General features: G+C 40.1%; 1 protein-coding gene across 4 annotated transcripts in view; it reads left to right on the top strand.

Annotated features, from left to right (window-relative positions):
• The window catches only part of LOC143880224 (TLC ATP/ADP transporter), a 112325-nt gene that overhangs the window by 14497 nt on the left and 70432 nt on the right, over nt 1-27396 (top strand). For all 4 annotated transcript variants that reach the window (XM_077383042.1, XM_077383044.1, XM_077383043.1 and 1 more), the window contains exon 7: nt 101-203. In XM_077383042.1, the coding sequence (XP_077239157.1) occupies nt 101-203 (103 nt within the window). The remainder of the gene's footprint in view (nt 1-100; nt 204-27396) is intronic.

The following is a 27396-nucleotide window of genomic DNA, read 5'->3' as shown; positions in this document are numbered from 1 at the left end:
TTTTAATCAGAAGTTGTGATTTGTATAATATCTTTTGGTAATTGCTCCTTTAGGACATCCTGGTCAAGAGCAATTGATTTTAATATATACTTTCTCTCAGTTCTACTCGTCTTTGCTGCTCTCTTACTGTGGCTTGCCGCACAGTCATCAAAAGGAATTCGCCTCGATGTATGCCACGAGTTTGAAGAATTAGCTTTCATCAGGTACGTCTAAATGCTTACATTTAATTTGCAACATTTGGTCTTTAAAATGAACATAAATACCCGAGTGATATCTAAAATTTCTGCTTAATATAAATGAAGGGCAGGATTATTAGCAGACAGATTTATGGGGGTCATTTGCATCATTCTTTAGCTTTTTAATACTTCAAAGAATCAAACATCATAAAATGTAGTGCTCCTTCGGAACGAGGTCAATTTATCCTGTGATCCATGCACATCAGAGCATTTATGGTGAAAAGCGGGAAGCCTTTTTAGAACTGCCATGCCTATAATCTGGTGATAGGTATTAGTTAACAGGCGCGCTATGTGCAACAAAAGGCCTGCTGTGTGCAACAAAAGTGATTTTTCACAAGACTCACCAATCTGATTCATGTCATCTTTGGACTTTCAGACTTTGAATGAGTTATTACAATTAAGACTTAAATAACCTGCAGGAAAAGTTCAGCATATAATGATACAAGTTTGCACATTAGGCATGCAATTTGATATGTTCTGGATTTTTTAGCATTTTTCTTATCCAAAAGCAAAGATGATTCCTGTAAATAGTCATGCAGAAGAAACAATAATGATTTGTGTCAAACATTGAAACATTATATCAATGGGTATGAGCAAAAAGCCATGACATGGGCCTCAAGGTGGTAGGAATTTGGGTGCTGAGCCCAAGGAAGCAGGAATCTTTACTTGGATTGGGGAATCACGATTTCCTAGTTCTCGATTCGGAATCGGGAATCTTCTTGATTCCCCAAAAATTGGGAATCCCGATTCGAACGCGATTCCCACTCTATGGGAAACATATTTCCTATCTACCCTCCTTGTCTCTTGGTAGTCCTCTTCTCTTCTTTCTACCCTCTTTGTCTCTTGGCAGTCCTCTTTTATTTACATGTAAAGTTATTTAAAAGATTTATATTTAAATAAGGGAATACCCCCCCATTTGAATCTATTAAAAATAGTTTCAAGACCCAAATCTAAAAGGATAAAAAGTCAACTTTCCAGTTCTAGTACAAAATTCGAAAAAAACGGGTCGGGTCAAAATCTTAACTTCCAAACGATGGGGTATATATCCAATTTTAAAAATTCATAAATTCTATCATGTCCAGACATTATTAAATCTCAAAAGTCTGGTAAAAATCTCATAATTTGGTCTCTCGTTTTTTTTTATCTTGTCCGGCACTGGTCAACGCCACTGGTCAACACAGGCATTTCGGCTGATAGCGATTTTCCTTTAAGTAAATGTTGGATCTTTTAATAAAAAGAATTTTTTTTAATATTTGGTTGGTTCATATAATTATTTCTTATAGATTTTTAGTAATTTTTCATTTTTTTAAATATTTAACTATTACAAAAATTCTCCGACCCTTCACGCTTCCGGCCTCCGGCTTCCCATGTTCCTGAGAGCCTTCGCTTCCCGCTCTGGCAACCTTGGTTGAGCCCCTAATCTTTAGTCTTCTTATGAAAAACAACACATATGGTAAATAGTGCAAGGATATCACTTGTTAAAGTATAAAAGATAACTAACGCTTTTCTCCAACAACTTAAGCTTTTGGAGAAGTCGGTAAGTTTCTAACATGGTATCAGAGCCAAAGGTCTCGAGTTCAAACCTCCCGGATAGCAAAAATCCACATGCGATGGTTGGCCCAAAGTGGGACCACATGTGCCACGTGTTTGCCAAATGGGCCACACGTGCGGGGGAGTGTTAAAGTATAAAAGACCTTTCTCCAACAGCTTAAGCTTTTGGGGAAGTCGGTAAGTTTCAAACATCACTAAACAATTGATATCATCAGCTTGAAATCTAGATCTTTGGATGCTACATATCGCCTTTCTCCAACAGCTTAAGCTTTTGGAGAAGTCGGTAAGTTTCTAACATCGCTCAAACAATTGATATCATCAGCTTGAAATCTAGATCTTTTGATGCTGCTCTTATACCACTTTTAGATGTGCCAAGACCTTATGAAGAAAAAGTGACTAATTTTACCTCTACTAAATGTCACAAGAAAGGAAATCCATGCTTAATACCATCATAAAATGTTGTTTGGACAATAGGAGGATCTGAGAGTGAACAAACTTGAAGCGAAGGAATTAACCATCAATGGAAGTAATCATCATGCATAGATGTGCCGGCTGCAATAAGTGAGGGACTGTTATCAATAGTTTTCACATAAAATGCCATAACAGGAATGACTGGAGGGTATGAGACCCTAATGGCTATTTGATCTAACCTTAAAATTTTTTGTTGTATTATTCATGTTCCAATTATATTAGTTTTCATTTCTCTCTCTCTCTCTCTCTCTCTCTCTATATATATATATATATATATATATATATATATATATATATTGTAGAAAAACCGAGAAATACCTTCCCGACTATGGATCGAACACACGATGTGTTGCAAAAACGTCAAGAAACGATGCAAGAATTCAATTACACAAGAAACACAAGATTTTCGTGGTTTGGCAGTGCCTACGTCCACGGGGGGAAGATTTTCACAATTTTGGTCTAGTGTTACAAACTCTCTTCTTCGTGGCCAAGAAATACAAAGGAGAAAAAAACCCAAACCGTAACCCTAACTTGGTGCTTATATATCAATTCCACTATACGAAGAAATTTGCCGAAATACCCTTTAGAGGAAATCCGAAAATTAAATTTACTGAAATGCCTGCGTGTGCGTTGCTCACATTAGTCTGTTAGGGTCTTGCATAATGCCAGAATGCAAGACATCTGCACAACATATATGTATATATATAGGCACAACGATCACTAAGAAAATAAAAGAAAACTAAAAAATAAGAACCTTACTATCGATTTTCGAGATGCATCATTATATATATATATATATATATATATATATATATATATTATGTATATGTGTATGTACACACACACACACACACATACTGGTGGGACCACAATCACACGGGTTGAATGTTGATTTCTAAAATAAATAATGCAATAATCAAAATAAGAGTGGAAATATTAAAAATTGTATCTAAAATACAACAATTTCATTTCATCATAATAGAAAAAGTAGACATCGATGAATTACAAATTACAGGCTGAACCTCTAAGTTTGGAAAATACATGTGGTTGACATAAAAAAGGTACATGTCAACCAAAGGCAAAACTGAACCTCAAAAGTTTGGAAAATATCACATAAAAAATGAAAAAAACTACACATATAAGCAAAGCAAATAAAAAGCATCAAATTCTAACCAACCTTAAAAATTGGCTTTCTTGGGTTTGTGAGCCTAGTTGATCAGGGATTGGGATCCATGTTTACTCACCACAAAAGCATCACATTAATTTTCTCAACTGAACTGACAATGGAGAGAAACTGTTACCAAGATGAGCATGGAGATCAATGATCATCTTCTCCTCTGATTTTGATAATATTCAGCAAGAAATCTCCAAAAGGCTGTAGTTTTTTGTTTCCAAAGCCTTGAAATTCTCTGAGACGAAAGAAGTCTCCAAAAGATTGCCTTCCAGTTCCAGCTATATATCCCCCAACAATTATTATTATTTACTAACACATGTAACCACCCCCACTTCTAATCCATAAGTCTCTCAAACAAAGAAAGAAAAGAAGACAAACGATCATAACATGATTTCCTACAATGATAAGCTAAAACAATTGAACCAGACGGCACAGTGAACTATCCTTCCTCAAATTAGAGAGATAAATATGTTATTATTTAAAAAAATAACAACATAACTAACCCAAGAGAGAATACGAACTTACCATCAAGGATTCAGATAAAATTTTTGGAATGGAAATAGATGATCACAGAAAAAAGATAAAATGAATTGATATTTTGGGGCTAAGATATCATTATTGAAAGCAATTCCAAAAAAATACGAGTTAAATCAGAATTTTATAAATACATATAATTTTTGCAAAAAAGATCAAGCAAGCCAGAAAATAAAGAGATGGAAACTCAGGTATGGTTGCAAAAATGTTCAAGAAAGCAGGCGGTTGCAAAAAGGTTCTTTTTCCTTCAGAGTAGCCATTGAAATTCTGTGGTCTGGTTTGGGAGTGGGGAGTGGAGAGCGATTCTTCCTTTTTTGATCTGCTTGATTCACAACCATGAGAGAATTTGTAATGCAAAAAAACAAAACAAACGCACTAGCATCAATGAAGCTGCTGAATGCTATTCATATTGTTATCTGAAAAGAAGAAACGTAACTTACTAATTGTTGCTTCAGTCACTCACTTTCCTTGATACAATGATGATACTTCATCAGATGAGCCCCAAAATACCACTTTCACCATTATCTCTCTGAATCCCATAACATAGCAGTACCAAATCTATGGAAGCAGAGTGAAGGGATTTTTTTTAAAAAAAAAGAGGGAAAGAAAATCAAGCCATTGAAAAAAGGAGAAAGAAATCAACACATCAAAATCCCCCCAAGAGAAAAGAAGTTCCGAACGAAATTGAGTGAAAGGAAAATTCAATGATATAAGAAGAATACCAAGTGTCAAAATTACCAAAATGGTGCAGGATTTGTTGACCCTTTCATGATCTGCTGTGGGCATATTATTGAATGGCCGTCGGCCTCTTCACCTTCTCCGGCAATGTCGCCGGAGTTCCGGAATTGGGTCTTGAAATCCGGTCATTTCATCTTCTTCTCTACGCTCTCCATTGAAACCCTAACCCCATTTTCATCACTGCAAACCCTAACCCCATTTTTCATCGTTACAAACCCTATCTTCCTTAGCTATTAGATCTACCCTATACATCACTCCTCCATCCTCCGATCACCACCATACCTAACCTCCTCCACCATCCTCATCTCCTCTGCAATATCTTTCATTTCTCTTGCCAGCCACCATTAAAACCCACAATCTACATCAAACCCATTTTGATACCCTCCCATTTGTAGCCATTAAGACCCATCTTTCTATTAAATCCAGCCATTAAAACACTTCTTCTCCGGTAGATCTTTATTAAATGAAGTTCTTTTCATGTTTGTCTCCACGAATTTGGCTGCCAGGGTTCTAGCAAACGGCCTCGAGGCATGTGGAAGCCAGCTGCTATCTCTTTTTGCTTGGCATAAAGACTTTGTGTAGGGAGTGGAAGAAATTTGGGTTAATTTTTACTGAATTCTGTTACACGCTAGGGCTACCTCTACGGTGGAAGCTTTAGGAAAAATCTTTGGTCGGTTTTGGAAGTAAGAATGAAAGGAAGTCATGATCGTTGTATGAGCTTTGTGTCGGCTAAAATCCTAACCCCTAGATGGAAGTTATCTCACCCTTTTGAACAAATTCAGATATTGGGTGATTGCTTCACCATTCGAATTGAAATACCACAATTCTTAGAAAGCAATGAGCCCCAACTGGTTCAGCATAACACTGGCTCCCATAAAACGACAAGTTCGAACCCGATGAGTCCGTTGATTTTGCGGATTTTGGCTCCAGTGAGTGACCCACTTGTGGGCCAATCTCATGGTAGAAGGTTGCCGGTGATCCCGACAGTGGGAAATGGGTTACCGGCTGAGTGGAGGAATCCCTGCAGGTAGACCGTTGGGTCCTTGGGATCCTGCCATTCAAACTCAAATTTCAAATCCCCGTCAAAGAAAAAGGGCTGTGGTCCCAAGGCTCCCAAGGTTATGGATCCTTCAGGGGTTGATGATAAACTCTTGGGATCTGTATTAGCACCAAAAGGCGCGTGCGGGGAGGTGAGACCTTTTTATGATCAAGAATTAAAGCGAATTAGACAATCAAAATCTAATGGTCCTGATGGTTAGAAACCAAAGTGTAAGCCAAAGGGTTCCTATGGGTTAATCATTCACCTTACCTTCTTGTTTTGATGCTAGCAAACTAAATTGATTAGCATTTACGGACTAATGTGTTGCTTTGAGGTGTTGTGTTATATACATAATTTTCATGTCATAATCGTCATTACACAACTCTTCTCAACACATGGCTTGTGGATCAAGGATCAAAGGAACCAAGAGCTTGCACCTACATTGGAGACATCCTCATTTGAAGATGTTCAAGTTAAGAAGCTCATGATAAAGATCCCTCAAGCTACCTAGCAAGTGTCAAGAAGGAGCTTGGAGTTGAACATGCCATGGTGACTCCTCATGCACCTCTTAACATGATTTGAAGATTGGAGGAAGTCACAAGAGCCAAGACAAAGTTCAAGATGTTCACTCAAGCCGAAGAAGTCCATGGAAGTGCAAAGGAGTTGATACATTCCAAGAAGACTCATGGTATTCATTTTTAGAATGTATTTAGAGTCCTCTTGATTTTATGTTTAAATGCACTTTCAAAAGGTTTTCAAATGGTTTTAGCTTGATGTCTTCATGCCCCTCACCTCTGATGTTCATGTTCTCCGGCGTCAACGGGAACAGATTCGTGTCGTACACTATCTTGAGAGCCTAGGCCCAGAATTTACACATCTGCGCCATCAGATTCTTGGTTCTAGCGATATTCCTTCGTTGCGCGAGGTCTATTTTCGTGCCCAGCAGTGTGTTGGCGAGACCCCCTCCCGTCTTACTTCTGATAGTTCAGCTCTTGCCGCATATGATGGAGGTGGTGGTCCTCGTCCTTCCCGGGGTAGTGGTTCTTTTTCCTGGGCTCGTGGACGCAGTGGCCGTGGTGGTAGTGGGCATGGTCGTCCTTATTGCACCCACTGCCAGCGCAATGGCCATGTCATTGAGACTTATTATACGCTGCATCCAGAGCTTCGCCCGTCCCAATTAGCCCACCTCAGTGCCTCTGGTTCTTCTGACACAGTAGCCTCTACTTCTGCCTCTACTCCTGCTGACTCATTCTCCTTCACGAAGGTAGACTATGAGGAGCTCCAGTTTCTTCAACAGAGTGCCTCCCAGGTCACTGCAGGCTTTGCCCAGCCAGGTAGTTCACACACTATGTTACTCTCTAGCTCTGGGTCCTGGATTATTGACTCAGGAGCCTCAAACCATATGACTGGTAACTCATCACAGCTCTCTTCTTTTCGCTCCTTTCCATCTGAGTTTCAGTCTATTACTTTAGCTGATGGTTCCACTACGCCTATTACTGGTATTGGTACCACCTTTCCTTCACCTAATCTCCCTCTATCTGCAGTTTTGTGTGTACCTAAGTCTCCTTTTAGTTTATTATCTGTTAGCCAAATTACGAAAAATCTGTCGTGCTCTATCTCATTCTATCCTTCTTACTGTCTTTTTCAGGATCTTTCGACTGGGAGAACGATTGGATCGGGTCGTGAGGTGGATGGCCTGTACCATCTTGACTGCAACCCTTCTTCGTTAGCCTTACACAGTTCCGTGGATGCCTTTCAGTGGCACTGTCGACTGCGTCACCCCTCCCTTCAGCGTCTTCGACAGGCATCTTTAGTTCCTAGTTCTATTTCTCATTTTCATTTTCAGTCTTGTGAACTCGGGAAGCATTAGAGTGTCTTTCCCTTCCCGAGTCGCTACTAGGGTTGATAATTTATTTCAGTTAGTTCATTGCGATGTATGTGGACCTTCTCGGGTCGCGTCAAATAATGGATTCCAGTACTTTGTGGTTTTATTGATGATTACTCACGCATGACTTGGTTGTATCTTCTGAAAGACCCCTCTCAGGTCTTCTCTGCTTTTAAAATTTTCCATGATGAAATTAAAAATCAATTTAGTACTAATCTTAAATGCCTGCGTACTGATTATGCTCGTGAGTTTTTCTCTACAGCTGATGGCTTTTAGGACTATCTCTCTTCTCATGGCATCCTTCATCAATCATCCTGTGCATACACTTCGCAGCAGAATGGCGTCGCTGAAAGGAAACTGTGATATCTACTTGAGGTGGCTCGCACACTCTTTCAGATGCAGGTTCCTAAATTTTTTGGCCTGACGCCATTCTCACTGCTTGTTTCCTGTCCAACCGTCTTCCGTCTTCAGTGCTTCATGGTGATTCTCCATTTCACATAGTTTATCCACATCAGGACCCATTCCCAGTTACGCCGTGTGTCTTTGGCTGCGTGTGCTTTGTTCATCATTTGGGTCCTGGCCGGGATAAGCTGGATCCTCGTTCAGAACGGTGTGTTTTTCTGGGTTACTCTCGCACCTAGAAAGGATAACGTTGCTACAGTCCCCGTCTGCGCCGATGGTATGTATCAGCTGACGTCACATTTTCGAATCAGAACCATTATTTGGCTCTCCCTTTGGTCCTTCCCATGTCAGATCAGAACCTGAGGTGACTATTTCTCTTCCTGAGCTTTCTCCCATTCCTACTACTCCTATTGCACATCCTCCTGCTTGCCCTCCTGGACAGGTCGACTCGTGTGCTCCCAGGGTGGACCGTCCACCTGCTACAGTCCAATATAAACGTCGTCCACAGCAGTCACGTCCCTCGCACACCAAGAAATCGTCCTCACAGGCAGAGATCTTCTTACCCCCTCATCAGGTATCTGACTCTCCTATTGCTTCTCGTACTCTTTCCCATTCTACTGCTCACCTGCTTTCTAATTTCGTTTCTTATGATCGTCTAACTCTCCATTTTTAAAGCTTTGTCTTGTCTATGTCTTCTGCTGTGTTACCACAGTCTTTGGATGAGGCTCTCCTACACCCAGGCTGACGAGCTGCAATGGACCTTGAAATGGGCGCTCTTCAGTCCAACAGCACATGGGATCTTGTCTCTCTACCTGCCGGCGCTCGACCAATTGGCTGTCGATGGGTATTCTCCATTAAGTATCTTCCTGATGGCACGGTTGATCGACTGAAGGCACGTCTGGTGTTAAAGGGTTACACTCAGACATTCGGTGTAGACTACCATGAGACGTTTTTATCCAGTGGCGAAGATACCTTCTGTCCGTGTTCTACTCTCCCTCACCGTTAATAATGGTTGGCCTCTTCACCAACTAGATGTGAAGAACGCCTTTTTGCATGGCGACCTCCTTGAAGAGGTGTATATGGAGCAACCGCCAGGTTATGTTGCTCAGGGGGAGTTGTCCCCATCTGTCTGTCGCCTCAGAAAAGCGATTTATGGGTTAAAGCAGTCACCACGTGTTTGGTTTGGCAAATTTAGTGAGGCAGTTATGAGGTTTGGTCTCAAACAGTGTGCTGTAGATCACTCAGTATTCAGCTATCAGTCCTCAGCAGGATGCATTATGTTAATTGTATACGTCAATGACATCATTATTACAGGCAGTGACTCAGGGGGAATTCAAAAATTGAAAGTCTTATCTCTATCTCAGAGGAAGTATGTTCTTGATTTGCTAGAAGAGACAGGAAATCTTGGTGTGAAACCAGTAGCTGCACCCATGGATCCAAATGTGAAACTGGTTCCAGAAGAGGGTGATTTGTTGAAAGATCCTGGTAGGTATAGAAGACTTGTGGGCAAGCTCATATACCGTACTGTTACTCGTCCTGATATATCCTATGCCGTTGGGGTAGTTAGCCAGTACATGACCTCTCCTGGCACATCTCATTGGAACGCAGTGGTTCAAATTCTCAAGTATCTGAAGGGTGCTCCAGGGAAAGGATTACTATTCAAACGACATGGTCATACACAGATTGAGGGGTTCTCAAATGTTGATTGGGCTGGATCTCCTGCCGATAGGAGATCGACTACTGGGTATTGTACCTTTGTTGGAGGTAACCTGGTTTTGTGGAAAAGTAAGGAACATGATGTCATTGCGAAATCGAGTGCAGAGGCAAAATATAGAGCCATGGCGCATACTACGACTGAGATTATTTGGTTGAGGTCACTCTTAACTGAGATTGGTATTGGGTTTCCCTCTCCTTCACAGTTATATTGTGATAACAGGGCAGCCATCTATATTGCGACAAAACCTGTCTTCCATGAGAGAACTAAACATATCGAAGTCTACTGTCATTTCATTCGTCAGAGGATTCAGAAAGGGGAGATACGCGCTGTATTCACTCGTTCTGTAGAACAGTTGGCAGATATGTTACCAAAACCATTGAATAAATCCAAGCTGAGCGATATATGTAACAAGCTAGGAATGTATGATTTATACATTCCAGCTTGAGGGGGAGTGTTAGAATAAGCCTATAAGTCTATGGGCAGTTTGGTCATTGTACTTCTCTTTTCATTATTATTAATAAATGAGTGAGGGGGAGATGCCCAACTCACTTTCTCTTTCTCTTTCTCTCTAATTTCTCTTGCAACATGTATCATCAAAAGCGTTATCAAGTTCTCCCAAATTCGCTACAGGTTCTCCATTAAACAACTTATCGAAGTAACTTCTCCACCTCTCTTTAACCTCGTTTTCTTTTACTAACAATCTTTGATTCTCGTTTTGATTAACATTTTACATCTTTGATAACCGTACACACACCCAAAAATGTGTTTGAAAACCTATGACTTAAGCCCAAGACCATGGCCCAAAAGCCCCTAATTTTAAAGTTAAAAATGGAATTTCACACAGGGCCGGTCGACCGCGAGATAGAATCTGGAAGACTAGGACATCTCGAAATTTATCGGGCCAGTCGACTGCGAATTGATTTTCTTGTGATAGACTGAACCACTATAAATCTTGTCTTCATTATCTCTCTCTCTTCCTTTCCTTCTTTTGCACGTGTGGTGATTGGTAATCTCTAACCCTAACTTGTTTATGCTTTTAATGGAACAAGGGTTAGTAAATGCACTTGATTTAAATGTATAAACCCCAATTGCATTATAATATATATTTGAACAAGTTTAAGCTAAATGTGCATGGTTAGAAAGTCTAAACCCTAGCTCTTACTGATATACCTATTTGAACAAGGGTTAGACTAATTAGTGCTTAATTAAATTGATTAATTTTTAATCTTCCCTTAATTAACCCTAAAATTTCTAATTGACCAATTCACCCCCCTGTTGGGTTGTCACACCTGTATTTCATTTGATATCAAAGCTTAGGCTCTTAAAGTGATTTTTAACTTTAAAAATCTACAAGAGAAAAGATCTGTGACAATCCATATGGATTTTGAGAAAGGTCGATCCTCCCTAATTCCTCAATTCTTTGATGGAAGGAATTATGGAGCTTGGAAAGCACAAATGCTAGCCTATCTCAAATCCATAGATCATGACATTTTAGATGTCATTAAAGAGGGAATTTTTTTTTCAAGGAAATGCACTGAAGGTGAAATGAAATTATTTTCCTTGAACTCAATGGCAATGATTTTGTTGTGTTGTGGTTTAACTCCAAACATTTTTAACAATATTTCAAATTGCATCAATGCAAAAGATCTTTGGACTTCATTAGAAAACTTTTTTGAGAAAAATGTTTGTCTCTCTTCAAATGATAAATCTCTTAGTCTAAAAGAGACTTCAGAAAAATCTTTTGCAAAAGAAAGTTCTTTTAAACATTTTATTTCCGATTTGAAAATTCAAATTGAAAATTTGAAATTGGAAATAAATGTATGTTTGAAAAGAAATGAAAAATTTAATCAATTGAGCATATTTTTATTAAATAAAATTTTTGACTTATTTCAAAGACGCAATGCCTTTGAGGAAGAAATTAAAAGCCTTGAAATCACAAACATTGAATTAATTGAAAAATATAAACATGTTTGTGAAAATGAAGAACAAGAAAATAAAGAACTCTCAATTAAAAATCAAAGACTTCATGAAGAAAAAGATAACCATATTTCAAAGTCTTGTGATTCTAGTTGCTCATCATCTACCAATCATTACTCATGTAATTATTGTGGTAGATTTGGACATCACAATTATGAGTGTAAGCTTAGAATTGTGAAATCTAACAAGTTTGTTTGGATAAGAAAATGTTCACTCCCAGAAACAAACTTTGATGGAACCAAAGGGATTTGGGTTCCAAAAGAATCCCTCTAATCTAATTAGTGAATGAGTTAGTTTAGGGGCTTTGCTAAATGTTCATTTCATTCACATTCTTATTGGATACTTTAATTCACTGAATACTCTTTGTATCTAGTTTTCATGAGCTTAATGATATATCTTTTTATTTTTGAGCTTAGATACTCATCATCATTCATATTCTTAATAGTTTGTATCTTTGCTCTTTGTGCTTAAATGATCACATTTTTCTTTTTTTTGTGCTTTATTGAATATCTTTATTTGAAAAGCCTATCTAAGTGCAAATCACATCACTTGTGCACTTAACGTCCACAAAGTAAATCCACAATAGAAAATTCAATGTGAAAACCATATGTGTGCTTTCATGAAAATCAACCACCCTTTTTGCCCGTGAGTTCAATTTGATCTTTCAAGTTCATCACTTTCATTCTTGAACTCTATGTATGACAATTTTGGCATTTGCTAGATCTTGGTATATTTAACTTAGGTAGAATATCGTTTGTAGCAAGATTGAGTGTTAAAAGCCATGTTTAAAGAAATCTACTCAAATCCTTCTTAGACATCTCTTTGCCCTAGGTGAGTAAGTATGCTTATTACTATGCACCTAGTTGTTATTGTAACCCATTCTTATGTGCTTAATGATTATCATTAAATGGATAAAAAATCTTGATGGGTTAAATTGATGTGTTCTAAATATGCTTAAAATGAATATCCTCTCATGACTAAGATAAAACTATCTAGTCATGGTAGTTCATTTTGGAATGCATGTCTCCAAAGTGTTCATCACTTGACATTCCTTAGAAGTCCTTGGATTATTCTCTATTGTTCTAAATTAATATTTTTTTGTAGAGAATTGAAAATGTGTCTAGATTCAATTTATGAAACTCAGTTGAGTAAAATTGAAAATGTCTTAGGAATCTATTATCATTGTTGGGCAGCTACTCATTGTTGTGGTTATCATGTAACACATTGTGATGGGAACACTTGTATCCCACACATTTTGGTTTTCCATGGGCTTTTGCACTTTGTGCTTAAATGCCCTATCTTTATATGGTGGTTTGTGGATGTAGGCATAAATGTTTGGACCATGATTCTTGTGTCCAAACATGGTAGACTATCCATGAATGCTCTCACTTTCATGAGCCATGGATGTCTCACTTAGACATGGGATTCTATTGATCCCTCTTAAAATGTCTAAGTCCTATAGAAGTGTGCCTAAGTGATAATATATGTATATTCTATAGTTATTCTCTTTGTGATATTAGGTACATGGTAAAGATGATAAACTTAAATTTAAAAATCACTCAATTGGTACTCTTAGTCCTCTTACCTTGTAAGATGGAGAGTGTGCACTCATCTTTAATTAAAACACTATTTTCTTTGGCTTCTAGCCAACATCTTAACCATGATAAGCCATATGTGCTGTGTGTGTTATACATATATTATATGCACATATTTAGGGGGAGCATGGTTTGCTAGCTTGTCATCTCTTTTGGTATCATATGACTACCTATAGCAAATCATGCATTAGTGGCCCAAGGTTGTTTGAAAATCATTCACCTTTAAATCCCTTGGTGTCCCTTTGGTTGGATAGCCCTTTGGATTCATACACTGTATGAGTCACTTACAAAGGGTATGTCGTCCATCCATCTTATCATATGATGTTTGATGTGCATCACATATGATAAGTACACTCATGTGGAGTCACATTGCTCCATATGTGTTGTAGTTGTGATTTGTCTTATGCTTACATTTTGAGATCATCTCTCATTTTTGACAAAATCCCTTTGGCTGTGCCTCATTGCCATATCTTCTCTGGCCTTATACTTATCTTGGATAGACTTATATGTTTCTATCTCTGCTAATGATAAGTATCTTGTTCTAGAGTTTGAAAAATCTCTAGAACTCTTCTTCATTGGACAATGCTTGAGATGATCATCTCATTGTCTATGAAGTAATCTCTTATCATGTATTTTTTAATGAAAATATATTATCATGATAAGTTCCAACGGCTGTGCATTTTTCATTCATATCTAAGCCATTGTATATTGTCAGGCCTTGCATTATAAGAATTATCAAAGGCTGATGACAATCTCTTGGGAGAGAGAATTGATTCTTTGAGCTTATCATGTCCCATCATCTCTTCCAAGATTTTAGCTTCGGAGGACTTCTTTCAGCTCATAGGTCATTCGTAGCTTGTCTTTGGTACTTGTATCATTCCATCATGCCAAATGTAATAAGATGGTAAATGTACTTAATTTTTCTCTGTCCAACTCTACATTCTTTCACAGTGAAGGATGAACAGAGACTAAGAAAATTGAAGATTCATAACTAAAGGCTGGCATGTGCACTTCATGTTCATCCTCTCAAGGATGACCTTTTGACGAAGGAGAAGACTTAAAACAAGTACCCAATCTCTCAATTCGGGAAGAACTTTTAAAAATGCTACCTTTACATGGAAGAAAGGGTTAAACATTGATCTAAGCTCTTCTGGACATTCATCAGTAATCTTGTATCACATTCATCTGTAAAAGAGTTCCGGATAGATTCTTTCGAGAGATTTCCAAATACCACTTTTATCATTTAAGAAACATTAATTGAAGTGTGGTATCAATCTTCCGTCATTTGATCATGTATAAAGAGCATTATAAGTTTCATCTATATATGCATGATCTTTGGTTGCTATGGATATGTACCTCATTGATTTCATTCTCTTATTCATATGTTTATTAGACCATCTGCTTTAAACTCATATCCTCTATCTGATAATCATCCATTCATATTCAAAGTGTGATTGTTTTATGAATGGAGCAATTCGAATGGTTAAAGGTGATTAAACTTGAATCATTGGCCTATGTGCTTGGAACTCTAACATTTAGATTAGATGCACATAGATAGGGGGAGCTTTCGCTTTAATATGTGTGAATCTCTATAAGCAAGAAACAAGTAATCTCAAAAATATGTCTGCTTATTGTCAAGAGATCCCCTACATAATGCAACTTATGAACTTAAAAGTTATGTTTAAGACTTGAGCATATCCTTGCTCAGGTAGAGACTTATCTGCTTCAAAAGTTGCAAATGGAGCCTAAGTATTCAAATCACTCACCTTTCAACCATTTTGCCTTGTCATGCCCTAACATAGGTTTCACGTAGGGCCAATGACAAATAAATAGGGAAGAGCTACATAGTCATATACTCATGATTATATAGATCATTATGATATGTTTAAATGATCTATTGCCCCCATACCTGTGCTTAACTTACATATCTTTTGAAAAAAAAAAACTGCTTATCATGCATTTTACTTTATTTTCGTTGTGATAAGCATCATAAGAGCTTAAATGCAATATCATATACTTGGTATATAGCTTATATAAGCTATCATTTATCTTGACACTCCACTTGCACTTTCACTTTCATATCCTTCATTTTTGCTGTTACCAAAAGGGGGAGAGTTTTTGGGAATTGATTAGGTAGTCCATATTTTGTATGCACCAGATGCTTTAAATTCATTTATTACTCTTGCGCATATAGTGAGGGGGAGCATTGCTTAATTGTTTGTTGTATTTAATGCCTATTCATCTATTTGTTTAATATCTCTTGCCTCCCTAATCAATTTGTTTGCCATCATAAAAAAGGGAGGGAATGTAAGCCCAAGGGTTCCCATTGGGTTAATCATTCACCTTACCTTGTTTTGATGCTAGCAAACTAAATTGATTAGCATTTATGGACTGATGTGTTGCTTTGAGGTGTTGTGTTGTATACAGGATTTTCATGTCATAATCGCCATTACACAACTCTTCTCAACACATGGCTTGTGGATCACGGATCAAAGGAACTAAGAGCTTACATCTACATTGGAGACATTCTCATTTGAAGATGTTCAAGTTAAGAAGCTTAAGATAAAGATCCCTCAAGCTACCTAGCAAGTGTCAAGAAGGAGCTTGGAGTTGAACATGCCATGGTGACTCCTCATGCACCTCTCAACTTGATTTGAAGATTGGAGGAAGTCACAAGAGCGAAGACAAAGTTCAAGATGTTCACTCAAGCCGAAGAAGTCCAAGGAAGTGCAAAGGAGCTGTTACATTCCAAGAAGACTCATGGTTCTTATTTTTATAATGTATTTAGAGTCCTCTTGATTTTATGTTTAAATGCACTTTCAAAAGGTTTTCAAATGGTTTTCATACTTAACTTTTTACATCTTTGAAAACCATACACACACCCAAAAATGTGTTTGAAAACCTAGGACTTAAGCCCAAGACCATGGCCCAAAAGCCCCTGATTTTTAAAGTTAAAAATGGAATTTCACACAGGGCCGGTCCACCGGGCTTTGCCGGGTGACCGCGAGATTGAACCTGGAAGTCCAAGACATCTTGAAATTTATCGGGCTGGTCAATCGCGGATTGATTTTTTGGAAATCCAGAAAATATCCAGGTTGGGCTTGGTGGACGACCGCAATGGGACGGCCGACCGCCGATAGGTTTTTGAGTCGAATTTTTAAGCTAACAGGTTAGCCTCGCCGGATGACCGCACGGTAAGAAATTTGAAAATATAAAAAGGGGCCTGATAGGGGTGGGCGACTGCGGTTGCTCGGTCGACTGCGACGGTCGGGCAAATTAGCCATTGGGGTGTTTTCTGCTTGACTTTTCATACCAGTTATTTATAGTTATACCCCAAACGGTCATATTTTCAAATACACTATATGTACATGATTAAAACCTATCTCTGCAAGCTTTTGAACATTTGAGAAATAAAAAATCCCATTTCTCTTTGAGCTTCAAGTTTCCATTCAAAAGCAAAAACCACTTTGAGCTTGCATTTCTATATCTTGTCAAGAGGCACTCCATAGGGCTTTTATTTGTTTATTTCTTTGGAGTGATTGTGAGCTTAAACTTTGTAATCCGCCTAATAAGAGGCATTAGAGTTTTTATTTTCTTTGTTCTTGATGTGAGGGTCTTCTCTTCGGCCCGTTACGAATTGTGAAGATGAGGGTCTTCTCTTCGGCCCGTTAAGAATTGTGAAGATGAGGGTCTCCTCTTCGGCCCGTTAAGAAAGGTGAAGACGGCATATGAGGGTTTGTCCTCATGCCGAAGGCTTCGTGCAGATGGGTTTCGCTTTAGCCCTTGAGAATGGAAAAGCTTGGTCATGTAATGGCTCATTAATCCGGCCTTGAAGGAGGATCGAGATAGTGGAACTCGCGCGTGGACGTGAAGAGTGGAGTAGGTCTTGTGATAGACCGAACCACTATAAATCTTGTGTTCATTGTCTCTCTCTCTCTTCCTTTCGTTCTCTTGCACGTGTGGTGATTGAAAATCTCTAACCCTAACTTGTTTATGCTTTTAATGGAACAAGGGTTAGTAAATGCACTTGATTTAAATGTATAAACCCCAATTGCATTATAATATATATTTGAACAAGGGTAAGCTAAATGTGCATGATTAGAAAGTCTAAACCCTAGCTTTTATTGATGTACCTATTTGAACACGGGTTAGACTAATTAGTGCTTAATTAAATGGATTAATTTTTAATCTTCCCTTAATTAAGCCTAAAATTTCTAATTGACCAATTCACCCCCCTTCTTGGGTTGTCACACCTGGATTTCACAAAGCCAAAGAAGACTCTGGGCATTCTAAAAAAAAGGGATCATCGGATCGCGTCTTTCTGGCATGATTCTCAAGTCTCTGGATTTTGTTTCCTGCTCTTGTTGGAAAACAGAAAGCCGGTCTTGGAGGTTCTCAAAGGCATCCTGGGAGTTGTTCCCTCAATAAAAAATTCAAAAACAAAACGAATTACTCTATAAGCCATCTTCAGGAAGCCTTTCGAAGGAAAGGGAGATTGAGTGGATTCCTAATAATCCGAAAACTTCCCAATCTATCTCTGGGGCATGCGTCGCGCTGGGGTAATTCGGTGCTTTTGAAACCCCCTTGCTTTTGCCTCGATGGAAGCTGGATGTAAGGCTACTTCTCGGGGTTTGGGAGCGTTAATGGTTTCTCTGATAGTCTTAGTGTTACTATTAGTGCTAAGTTGAAAGGATTGTTTGGTTTAGGAGGGTCTCCCTACTGTAAGAGATGGAATTAAGCAGAAAATGCATTCTTTAACAAAACATAGCTGCTTGAAGTAGGGGTGGACATGGTTCCGGTTCAACCCGAAGAACCTATTTGGTTCGTTCGGTTCTAGGATTTCGTGGTTCTGTTCCGGTTGTAGGTTCTTGGAACCGTGAGAATGCGGTTCGGTTCTGGGTTTGGGATCCTGGAACCGAGAACCGAGTAGGATCATATGTTCCCCCCCCCAATCGGATAAAATCACCCCCTAATACGGTTTCCGTGAGAAAAAAATGCTTTAGACTTTACACTTACTGCGATAAATTCACCCCCCTTGAACGTTTTGCTTTGCCTTTTAAAGTTTTAATCATAAGTTATTAAAAACGAATAAAATCTCAATCGTTATGCGGAAAAAAATTGTAAAATAAAGGTTGGGTAAACCCAGAACCGAACCGAACTGATCAAGTTCGGTTCGGTTCCAAAGATATATGGTTCGGTTCTGGTTCCAAATTCTGGGAACCGCTTGCCGAACCGAACTGATCAAGTTCGGTTCTGGTTCGGTTCGGTTCTGGTTCCAAATTCTGGGAACCGATTGCATATGGTTCGGTTCTGGATATAACCTGGACCCGAATCGAACCGAACCATGTCCACCCCTAGCTTGAAGAGACATTTGGATGGGAAAGGGCTTGGAGTGAAGTTATTACCTTTTCATTGAAAATGGAAATTGGAAGCGGTGGCACCTGTGAATGGGATGTTAATCATGAATGGATCGTAGAGTTGGAAATTCTGTTGGGGTGTGTAGTATGTGAAGTGAACGGGGAAAGGGGAAAGTTTTTGTATTTTTGGTCTTCCAGGGACATGGAGTTATCTCCTAAGTCATCATGCGATGTACTTACTAAGAGACTCCTTGTCCCTGCACTATGTAATTTTCGTATGAATTTAATATATATCTGTCAATTTAAAAAAATAAATAAATACCAGATCTCTGGAAGTTATCTCCTTCCTCCCTCCCTTTCAAATGGCATCTAATTAAACCGGACCAATAGCTGTCAAAAAAAGAGGGAAAGAAAATCAAGCTATACAAAAAAGAGAAAAAATCAACACCTCAAAATCCTCCCGGGGGAAAACAAGTTCCGAACAAAATTGAGAGAAAGTAAAAATCAATGATATAAATAGAATACCAAGTGTCAAAATTACCAGATCAGATCCATATGCATAGTCAAATAAGAGGATAGATAGAGGTGCAATTGTATTGGCTTAAGCATCCGATTTTGTCCATGAGGAGGAAGAATACCGGGTTTTGAATCCCCTGCTGTTAGCAAGAAAAGGAGCTCTCAAAACCTTGCAACCGAGAAAGCAGGAAACACCGCTAGGGGAAAGAGAACTACAAGAAGTTTACTCTTTTTTTATATGCGGAAGTCTAAGAAGGATGAACCTTTAGCAAACTTGAAGCATTTTGCACATAAGGGCGTTTAGGGCACGTAAAGGTTTTGAAGCAAGCTACGGCTTCTTTAAAGCCCCATATCACGACATACTAATAAGGGCGTTTAGTATCTAATAAAGTTGCGAGTAGGGCGGTAAGGAGACTGGGGAAGCGTGGCCACCTTCCTCATCATATCGAAAGAAAGAGAGACAAAGTCGGACACTGATTCTAACCTTCCCCGTTGTTGCCGAGTGAAATGAGGGAACATACTCATAGCTCTCCCCCCAAAGTCCACAAAAGCATAGGGGGGAGAGCATAGAGGGAGTGACCGAACGCAACGATCTGGAAGTTATCTCCTTCCTCCCTCCTTCTCAAATGGCATCTAATTAAGCCCGAACGATAGTTGTCGATGAGATCTGGCATAATGAAATGAAGTTCCCATAATGGGCCTCAAGTGACATGTCGCCACGACGGAGCCGCATCTACTCAGAGTAAGTAGAGCAGATGCGAGTGAGGTTCTCAGCCCCAGAATACGTCACGGCCGTGTGATCCTAGAACTCCTTCGCAGTCGGAAGAAGAATCATTGTAGAATAAATGTCTGGAGTCATACTCTGCCATAGGAGACTCTGAATCAGCGCATCTTCCTGTTCCCAACGTGTATACAGAGGATCCTTTAGCGAGGGAGGATCCTCGTGAAGAAAGCGTACTTTACCCCGACAAAGAAGGTATGTCTCAATCGCAACCTTCCAGGGTAAGTAGTTGGTTCCATCAAACTTGGCAATATTCAACTGTGGATAGGAATTTTCCATAGGTGCCAATTGAGAAGACGAAGAAGAAGCCGAGGGTGTGGATGAAGCACTGACCTCAGTGGTCATGCCAATAGAAGGATCAACAATGATGGGAAGATCCATAACGACAGGAAATTTAGACAAACAGAAAAACCACTACCCACAACAAAAAAAAGATGAGAGACGAATAGACAAAACCAATTAATCCAGAGAGATGATCATATGACAATATCCCAAGTGAAGGACAAGAAACTAGAGAAGCCCATAAAGGAACAGGAAGAGTCTAGGCGAGAACGAAAGACAAAAAGAAAAAGTCTTCAGCACATAGATCGGTGGAGGCTTACCTGGAAACCCAGGAATTGAGGGGCCAGAAATTTTTTTTCCAACCTGGAATTTTTTTTTTTTTTTTGGGGGTGGGGGAGGTCACGGGCAGAGGAAGGGGTCGCGGCCAAGGAGGATGTGAAGAGGGTAGTGCTCGGGTTGGGGCGGGGTTGAGAGAGAGAGAGAGAGAGGATTAGGGTTTGGGTTTTTCGGGGAAGATGACGGAGAGAAAATGAGGGTTAGGGTTAGGGCTGTCAGGGAGATGGAGAAGATGGAGGCAGAAACCCTAGGGCTCTGATACCATGTTGCAAGAGAAATTAGATAGAAAGAGAAAGTGAGTTGGGCATCTCCCCCTCACTCATTTATTAATAATAATGAAAAGAGAAGTACAATTACCAAACTGCCCGTAGACTTATAGGCTATTCTAATAATACAAATCGGAGGTTTGTTCGTAGAATCCAAACATCAGAGGTAAGAGTAGCTATGAAAAATATGAAATTAGGTAAGGCTAGGGGGCCTTACGATATTCCTATTGAGACTTGGAGATGCTTGGGTGATGTGGGTTTGGTTTGGTTAACTAGATTATTTAACAATATTTTGAAGACTAAGAAGATGCTTGATGAGTGGAGGAAGTGTACATTAGTACCTATTTATAAGAATAAAGGGGATATTCAGAGTTGCACCAATTACCGGAGAATTAAGCTAATGAGTCACACGATGAAGCTTTGGGAGAAGGTAATTGAGCATAGACTAAGAAAAGAGACTAAGGTGTCAGAGAATCAGTTTGGCTTCATTCCCGGACGATCGACTATGGAAGCTATCTTCTTGATTAGGCAGTTAATAGAGAGATTTAGAGAAAATAAAAAGGACCTTCATATGGTTTTCATTGATTTGGAGAAAGCGTATGATAGGGTTCCCAGGAGTGTTATGTGGTGGGTCCTTGAAAGGAAAACAGTGCCTACTAAATATGTTGATGTGATTAAGGATATGTATGATGGAGCAGTAACTAGTGAACCACGGATGGAACGTCTAATGAGTTTCCAATTACATTAGGACTGCACCAAGGATCAGCTCTAAGCCCTTATCTTTTTACGCTAGTTATGGATGAGCTTACGGAGGGTATCAAGGATGAGGTGCCGTGGTGTATGTTATTTGCAGATGACCTAGTATTAATCGACGAAACCAAAGCAGGAGTGAATGCTAAATTAGAGTTATGGAGAACTATTTTGCAATCTAAAGGTTTTAAACTGAGTAGGACTAAGACAAAATATATGGAATGCAACTTTAGTAATGTAAGGAGGCGGGACGAGGATGAAGTAAATATGACTGGACAAGAGGTACCTAAGAAGGATATCTTTCGCTATCTTGGTTCAATTCTACATAAGGAAGGAGAGATTGAAGAGGATGTTAACCACAGAATAAAAGCAGGTTTGTTGAAGTGGAAGCTTGCCTCAGGAGTTCTTTGCGACCGTAAAATCCCTACCAAGTTGAAGGGAAAGTTTTATAAGACAGCTGTGAGGCCAGCGATGCTGTACGGCTCAGAATGTTGGGCCACCAAGAAGCAGCATGTGCATAAGATGAGTGTAGCGGAGATTCGAATGCTTAGATGGATGTGCGGCCACACAAGGCTAGATAGAATTAAAAATGAAGACATTCGTAAAAAGGTGGGGGTGGCTCCAATTGAGGAAAAGATGAGAGAGCACCGCTTAAGATGGTTTGGACATATCCAACGTAGGCCTTTGGATGCTCCGGTGAGAAGAGGCGACTCGTGCTAAATTGATGGAGTAAAAGGAGGCAGGGGCAGACCGAAAACAACTTGGGTAGAAACAGTGATGAAAGACTTGATAGCTAAGAACATAACAGAGAACATGACCTTGGATAGGATAGAATGGAAGAAAATGATCCATGTAGAAGAACCCAACTAGAACTAGGATTAGAGCCGGGTAGATTCCTTTTACCTTCTTCATGATTTTTTTCGTAAGGATTCATTTAGCTGACCCCAACTAGTTTGGGACAAAGTCTTAGTTGAGTTGAGTTTCATTATAATTGTTTGTGAGTAGTAGAATGTGGTCCACATTTGTAATTTTTTTTCCTTTCGGTATTACATGAAGCATTTATGGGAGTTGTGGGGTTAGACCATAACCCACCAACTACATTTTCCCCGTATTCTATATTTTCTTTTTTTATTCTTTTCCTTCTCTCTTCTTCACTACATCTCCCACAATTTGGGTGGTCTGCTCTACGGAGTTCTTTCTTTTCACCGTAACACGGTATCAAAGCCTTGATCCATAGCTGCCTTGGTCTGATATCTATGTTTTTCCTCCTTGAAACAAACTGATGGCGCCGTCTCTCGTTTTGTTTCCTTGAATCCCTTTTGCCGAGCAAATCTTAGGGTTTACTCTCTTTTTGTTCACAAAATACCCACAAGGTTTCTGTTTTTGCACCCTAGTATGTACTGTGAAGGTTGTCGGGCGTGTTCTCTCCTTCTTGGCAGTTACTTTTATCTTACATATATATGATTTTCGTGTGTGAGGGGGAGACAACTCTCTCACATATTCTTCCTCTCATCTTCTATCTCTTCTCTTCTCTTCTCCTCACTCTCCAATTTAGAAGATGACATGGTTTCAGAGCCCCTCCTTAAAGGTACCTTGTCTCATAGTTCCTCCATCTTCTTCTCTTTTTTCCTTTTCTCCTTCTTGATCCTCAACCCTAGCCAACCAACCGCTTCTTTTTTTTTGGGTTTTTCCATAAACCCTAACCCTATTCCACTTTCCCCAAGCCCCTACCACATCCTAACCTTAACGCTTTCCCTAACTCTATCCACCGCCAATCAACCTTAACCCTAGCCTGCAACTCTCTTTTTTTGGGTTTTTCAAACCTCCCTCTCACTGCCCCTATCCTACACCCTCTAACTCTAACTGCACATCCTAATACCCCTCCCATTCATTTTCGCGCCCTACCACTGTTTTTCTCTTCCAAAACCCTAAACCTAGACATTCTATATGTGATTTTCTTTGAACCCTAGCCCTAGACAACCCTACCAAACCCCTTTTTTCTCATCCTTGTGTTGAATCCTATCCTTAAACTCGAGTTTTGTTTCAAATCAGTCCCTAATCACCCTTTATTTTTGGTCTAAACCACTTTTTCCTTCCCCTTTTATCCCGTTGTTGGTTCCAGGATGTTGATTGGCAGCCCCCGTTGTCTTAATCACATGTTTGGGTGGTATTATAGATCATGTGTTTGTCCTGGAGCTGAATGTTGATGTCTCCGTCCGTGTCTGTTGGTGGGTTTGTTGGTGGATGGTTTTCTACATGGTTTGTGGCCTCATTGTTGTTGGTTGTTGTTAGTGCTGTTGTGGTGGTTGACTTGGTTGTTTGGTTGACTTGTTGGAGGTTGTGGTTGGTGCCGTTGTCGTGGTTGCCTTGGTTGTTGGTTGACTTGTTTGAAGTTGTTCTTGGTACCGTTGTTGTTGGTTGACTTGTTGGTGGTCTTATTGGAGATTCTTGGCTTTTCATTGTGTTTGCGACTGTTAGTGCTGTTGTTATTGTCGTTTGATCTCTATTATGGATTTTGTGGAGTCCTCCTCTCAGCAAATACCCTCTCTCAAGGTTGATGAGGCCACCCCTCCTTCGTACACTCGACACTCTAGTTATTCTCCTATCTAGGCTCCCTTCAGATGAATTCCATAAAGCTTGATGGGACAAATTCCCTCCTTGGAGGTGGCCGTTCAAACATATCTCCTCGGACATGGTAAAGTTAGTTTTCTTGAGCGTGCACCTCCAGCCACCATTGATCGGTCATATGATAAGTGGCGCCAAGACAATACTGCGATCAGATCATTCTTGTGGGGTTGTATGGAACCCCAATTTGTTGCTGCCATGATGTGTCTTTAGTCTTCTAAAGAAATCTGGGAGCATGCGAAGACTTTGTATTCTGGGGTAGATAATCTTACTCGTATCTATAAGCCTCTTTTCTGAGTGGTTTAGTCTCCACTGGGGACAAGTTGGTGACGAACCATTAAGGTGATTGTGTTGCTCTGTCAGCAGTTTGACTTACTCCCCTTCACTATTGATCCTGTCGTTCTTGCCAAGCATTAGGAGGAGTTGCGGGTTGTTCGCTCTTGATTCATTGGTCCCTGATTATCTCTAGATACGACAGCACATTGTTAGCTTTGGGTCCATCACCACTCTTGCAGATTTCTTCTCTTGAGTACAACGTATGAGAGTTGTTCAGCACAGTGACCCTGGCGTTGATAGATCCGCTCTTGCGACATATGTTGAGGGTGATCGTGGTCGTAGTGGTGGTAGGCTGGCCATGGCCGAGATGGTAGTGGCCGTGGAGGTGGCCGTGATTTAGGGGGAGGTTGTGGATGTGGGTCTCGCTACTGTACCTACTGTTGTATGGATTGCCACAATGTTGATTATTGCTATGATTTATATCCTTAGCTTTGCCCCTATAGGCTTGCGAGTGCTTCAGCTGCTGCTTCTGATAGTCCTTCTCCTGCTCCAACCCCATCGATCTCTACTGACTCCTTGCTTTTCCCTCGCGCTGAATACGATGAACTTGTGCGTCTACGGGGCAAAGGAAAGCAATCCACTGCCACATTTGCTCAACAAGGTAGCCCCTCATGTTTTCTTACTAGTACGACTTTTGAATCATGACTCATTGATTAAGGAACATTTGATCACATGACTGATAATTCTAATATTCTCTCTTCTTTCTAGTCATTTCCCTCCATGGGCCCTCGTACCGTAACATTAGCTGATGGGACAACATCCCCCTGTCTCAACGGGTCTTCATTTATCTTCAGTTCTTTGTGTCCCATCATTTCCTGTTAGTTTACTATATGTTAGTTAGTTTACTAAATCTCTTAACAGTTCTGTTTCCTTTTTTCCTTCTTACTGTACTTTTCAAGATCTGAAGACTGGAACGATGACTGGTTTGGGACTTGATATTGATGCCCTCCACTACCTAGATCAGACCAGTGCCGGTGTAGCACTCCGTACCTCTGTTGATGCCTATCAGTGGCATTGTCGTTTGGGCCACCCACCTGCTGACAAGCTTCGGAAGTCCTCTTTTGTGTCGAGTCTTGTCCCATCTTTTACTTATGAGTCCTGAGAGTTGGGAAAACATCATCGTGTGTCTCTCTTCTCGTGGTAGTAGTCGTGTGTCGCGTGTTTTGAACTTATTCATTCTAATGTATGGGGTCCATCTCGCACTCCTTCCTTAGATGGTTTTTAGATACTTTGTCATATTTGTTGATGATTATTCACGGGCTACTTGGTTATTTCTGCTTAAAGATCGTTTTCAAGTTTTTAATGCCTTATATACGTTTTATTTTGAGGTTGCTAATCAATTTAAATGCCTATTAATTGTTTGCGTACTGATAATGCAATGGAATATTTTTCTCTGGGTAACGAGTTTCATCATTTTCTTCATTCTCGTGGCATCATTCATCAATTTTCTTGTGCATATACATCACAGCAGAATGGAGTTGTTGACTGGAAAATTCGCTACTTGCTTGATATGACTCGCACTCTCTTGCTTTAAATGACAGTTCCCAAGATATATTGGCGTGATGCGGCTCTCACAGCTTGCTTCTTAGGGGACCGTCTCCCTTCCTCAGTTTTGTCGGGTGAGACCCCCTTTTCTGTCCTATATCCATTGGGTGGCCCTTTTCTCTTGTACCATGTGTCTTCCGTTGTACCTACTTTGTTTAGCAGTTGACTCGCGGTCTTTGACAAGTTGGATCCACGGGCGGAGAAGTGTATCTTTTTGGGTTACTCTCGTAAAGAGAAAGGTTATAAGTGTTATAGTCCTCGGTTTTGGAAAACCTTTTTTTCTGCAGATGTCAACTTCTTTGAAAGCACTCCTTATTCTTCCATTCCTCCTCCCACCCTGTTGAGATGCCCAATCTGCCCCTTCCGCTCCTTTCGAGTCCTCTGGAGCCCCCTATTGCTACTCTTCCAGAGCTTACTAAGGGACCTACAGAGGAGACTACTACTTCTGAGATGAAAACTTATACTTGTGGACCTCGACAGATTGTTCATCCTATTACCGAGTCATCATCTTCACCTGCTGATCCTCTTCCACAGTCAGACGATCCTCCTTCAGGTACTTCTCCTATATATATTGCTTCCAGCACTCGTTCTCGCACTGTTGCGCACCCCATTTCACACTTTGTTTCTTATGAGCATCTCTCACCTTCATTTTGCTCATTTGTTTCTAGTATGTCTTCAATTACCGTGCCTAAGTCAGTTTCAGATGCTCTGGTTCATCCTGGATGGCGGGCTGCCATGGATGCTTAGATGGCTGCCCTTCACTCCAATAAAACGTGGCATTTGGTTCCCCTTCCATCTGTAGCTCAACCTGTTGGTGTCGATGGCTTCGCTATAAAGTATCTTCCAGATGGGTCTATAGAACGCCTGAAAGCTTGCGATGTTGCAAAAGGGTAAACTCAGACATTTGGGGTTGATTATCACTTATGGCCTAGATACCTTCCGTCCGTGCCGATTTCCCTAGCTGTTAATCGTGGATGGCTGCTATATCTTCTGGATGTTAAGAATGTGTTACTTCATGGCGATCTTGCAGAGGAGGTGCATATGGAAAAACCTCCTGGGTATGTTGCTCAAGAGGAGATGTGCTCCTCAGTCTGTCGCCTTCGTAAAGCTATTTATGGTCTGAAGCAATCCCCTAGGGCATGATTTGGAAGGTTAAGTGATGCCGTCTTGTGCTTCGGCACGAAGCAATGTGCCGTCGATCAGTGAATTTTCATCTACAAGTCCGCTGCTGGATATATCCTTTCATAATGTATGTGGATGACAAAACTGGCATACAAAGGGTG

Source organism: Tasmannia lanceolata, unplaced genomic scaffold (genome assembly GCF_043159265.1).
Source record: "Tasmannia lanceolata isolate RefF3 unplaced genomic scaffold, GAP_Taslan_0.1 ptg000006l, whole genome shotgun sequence".
Lineage (NCBI taxonomy): Eukaryota > Viridiplantae > Streptophyta > Magnoliopsida > Canellales > Winteraceae > Tasmannia > Tasmannia lanceolata.
The sequence above is the reverse complement of the archived record's forward strand: the minus strand, read 5'-3'. Positions and strand labels throughout refer to the sequence as shown.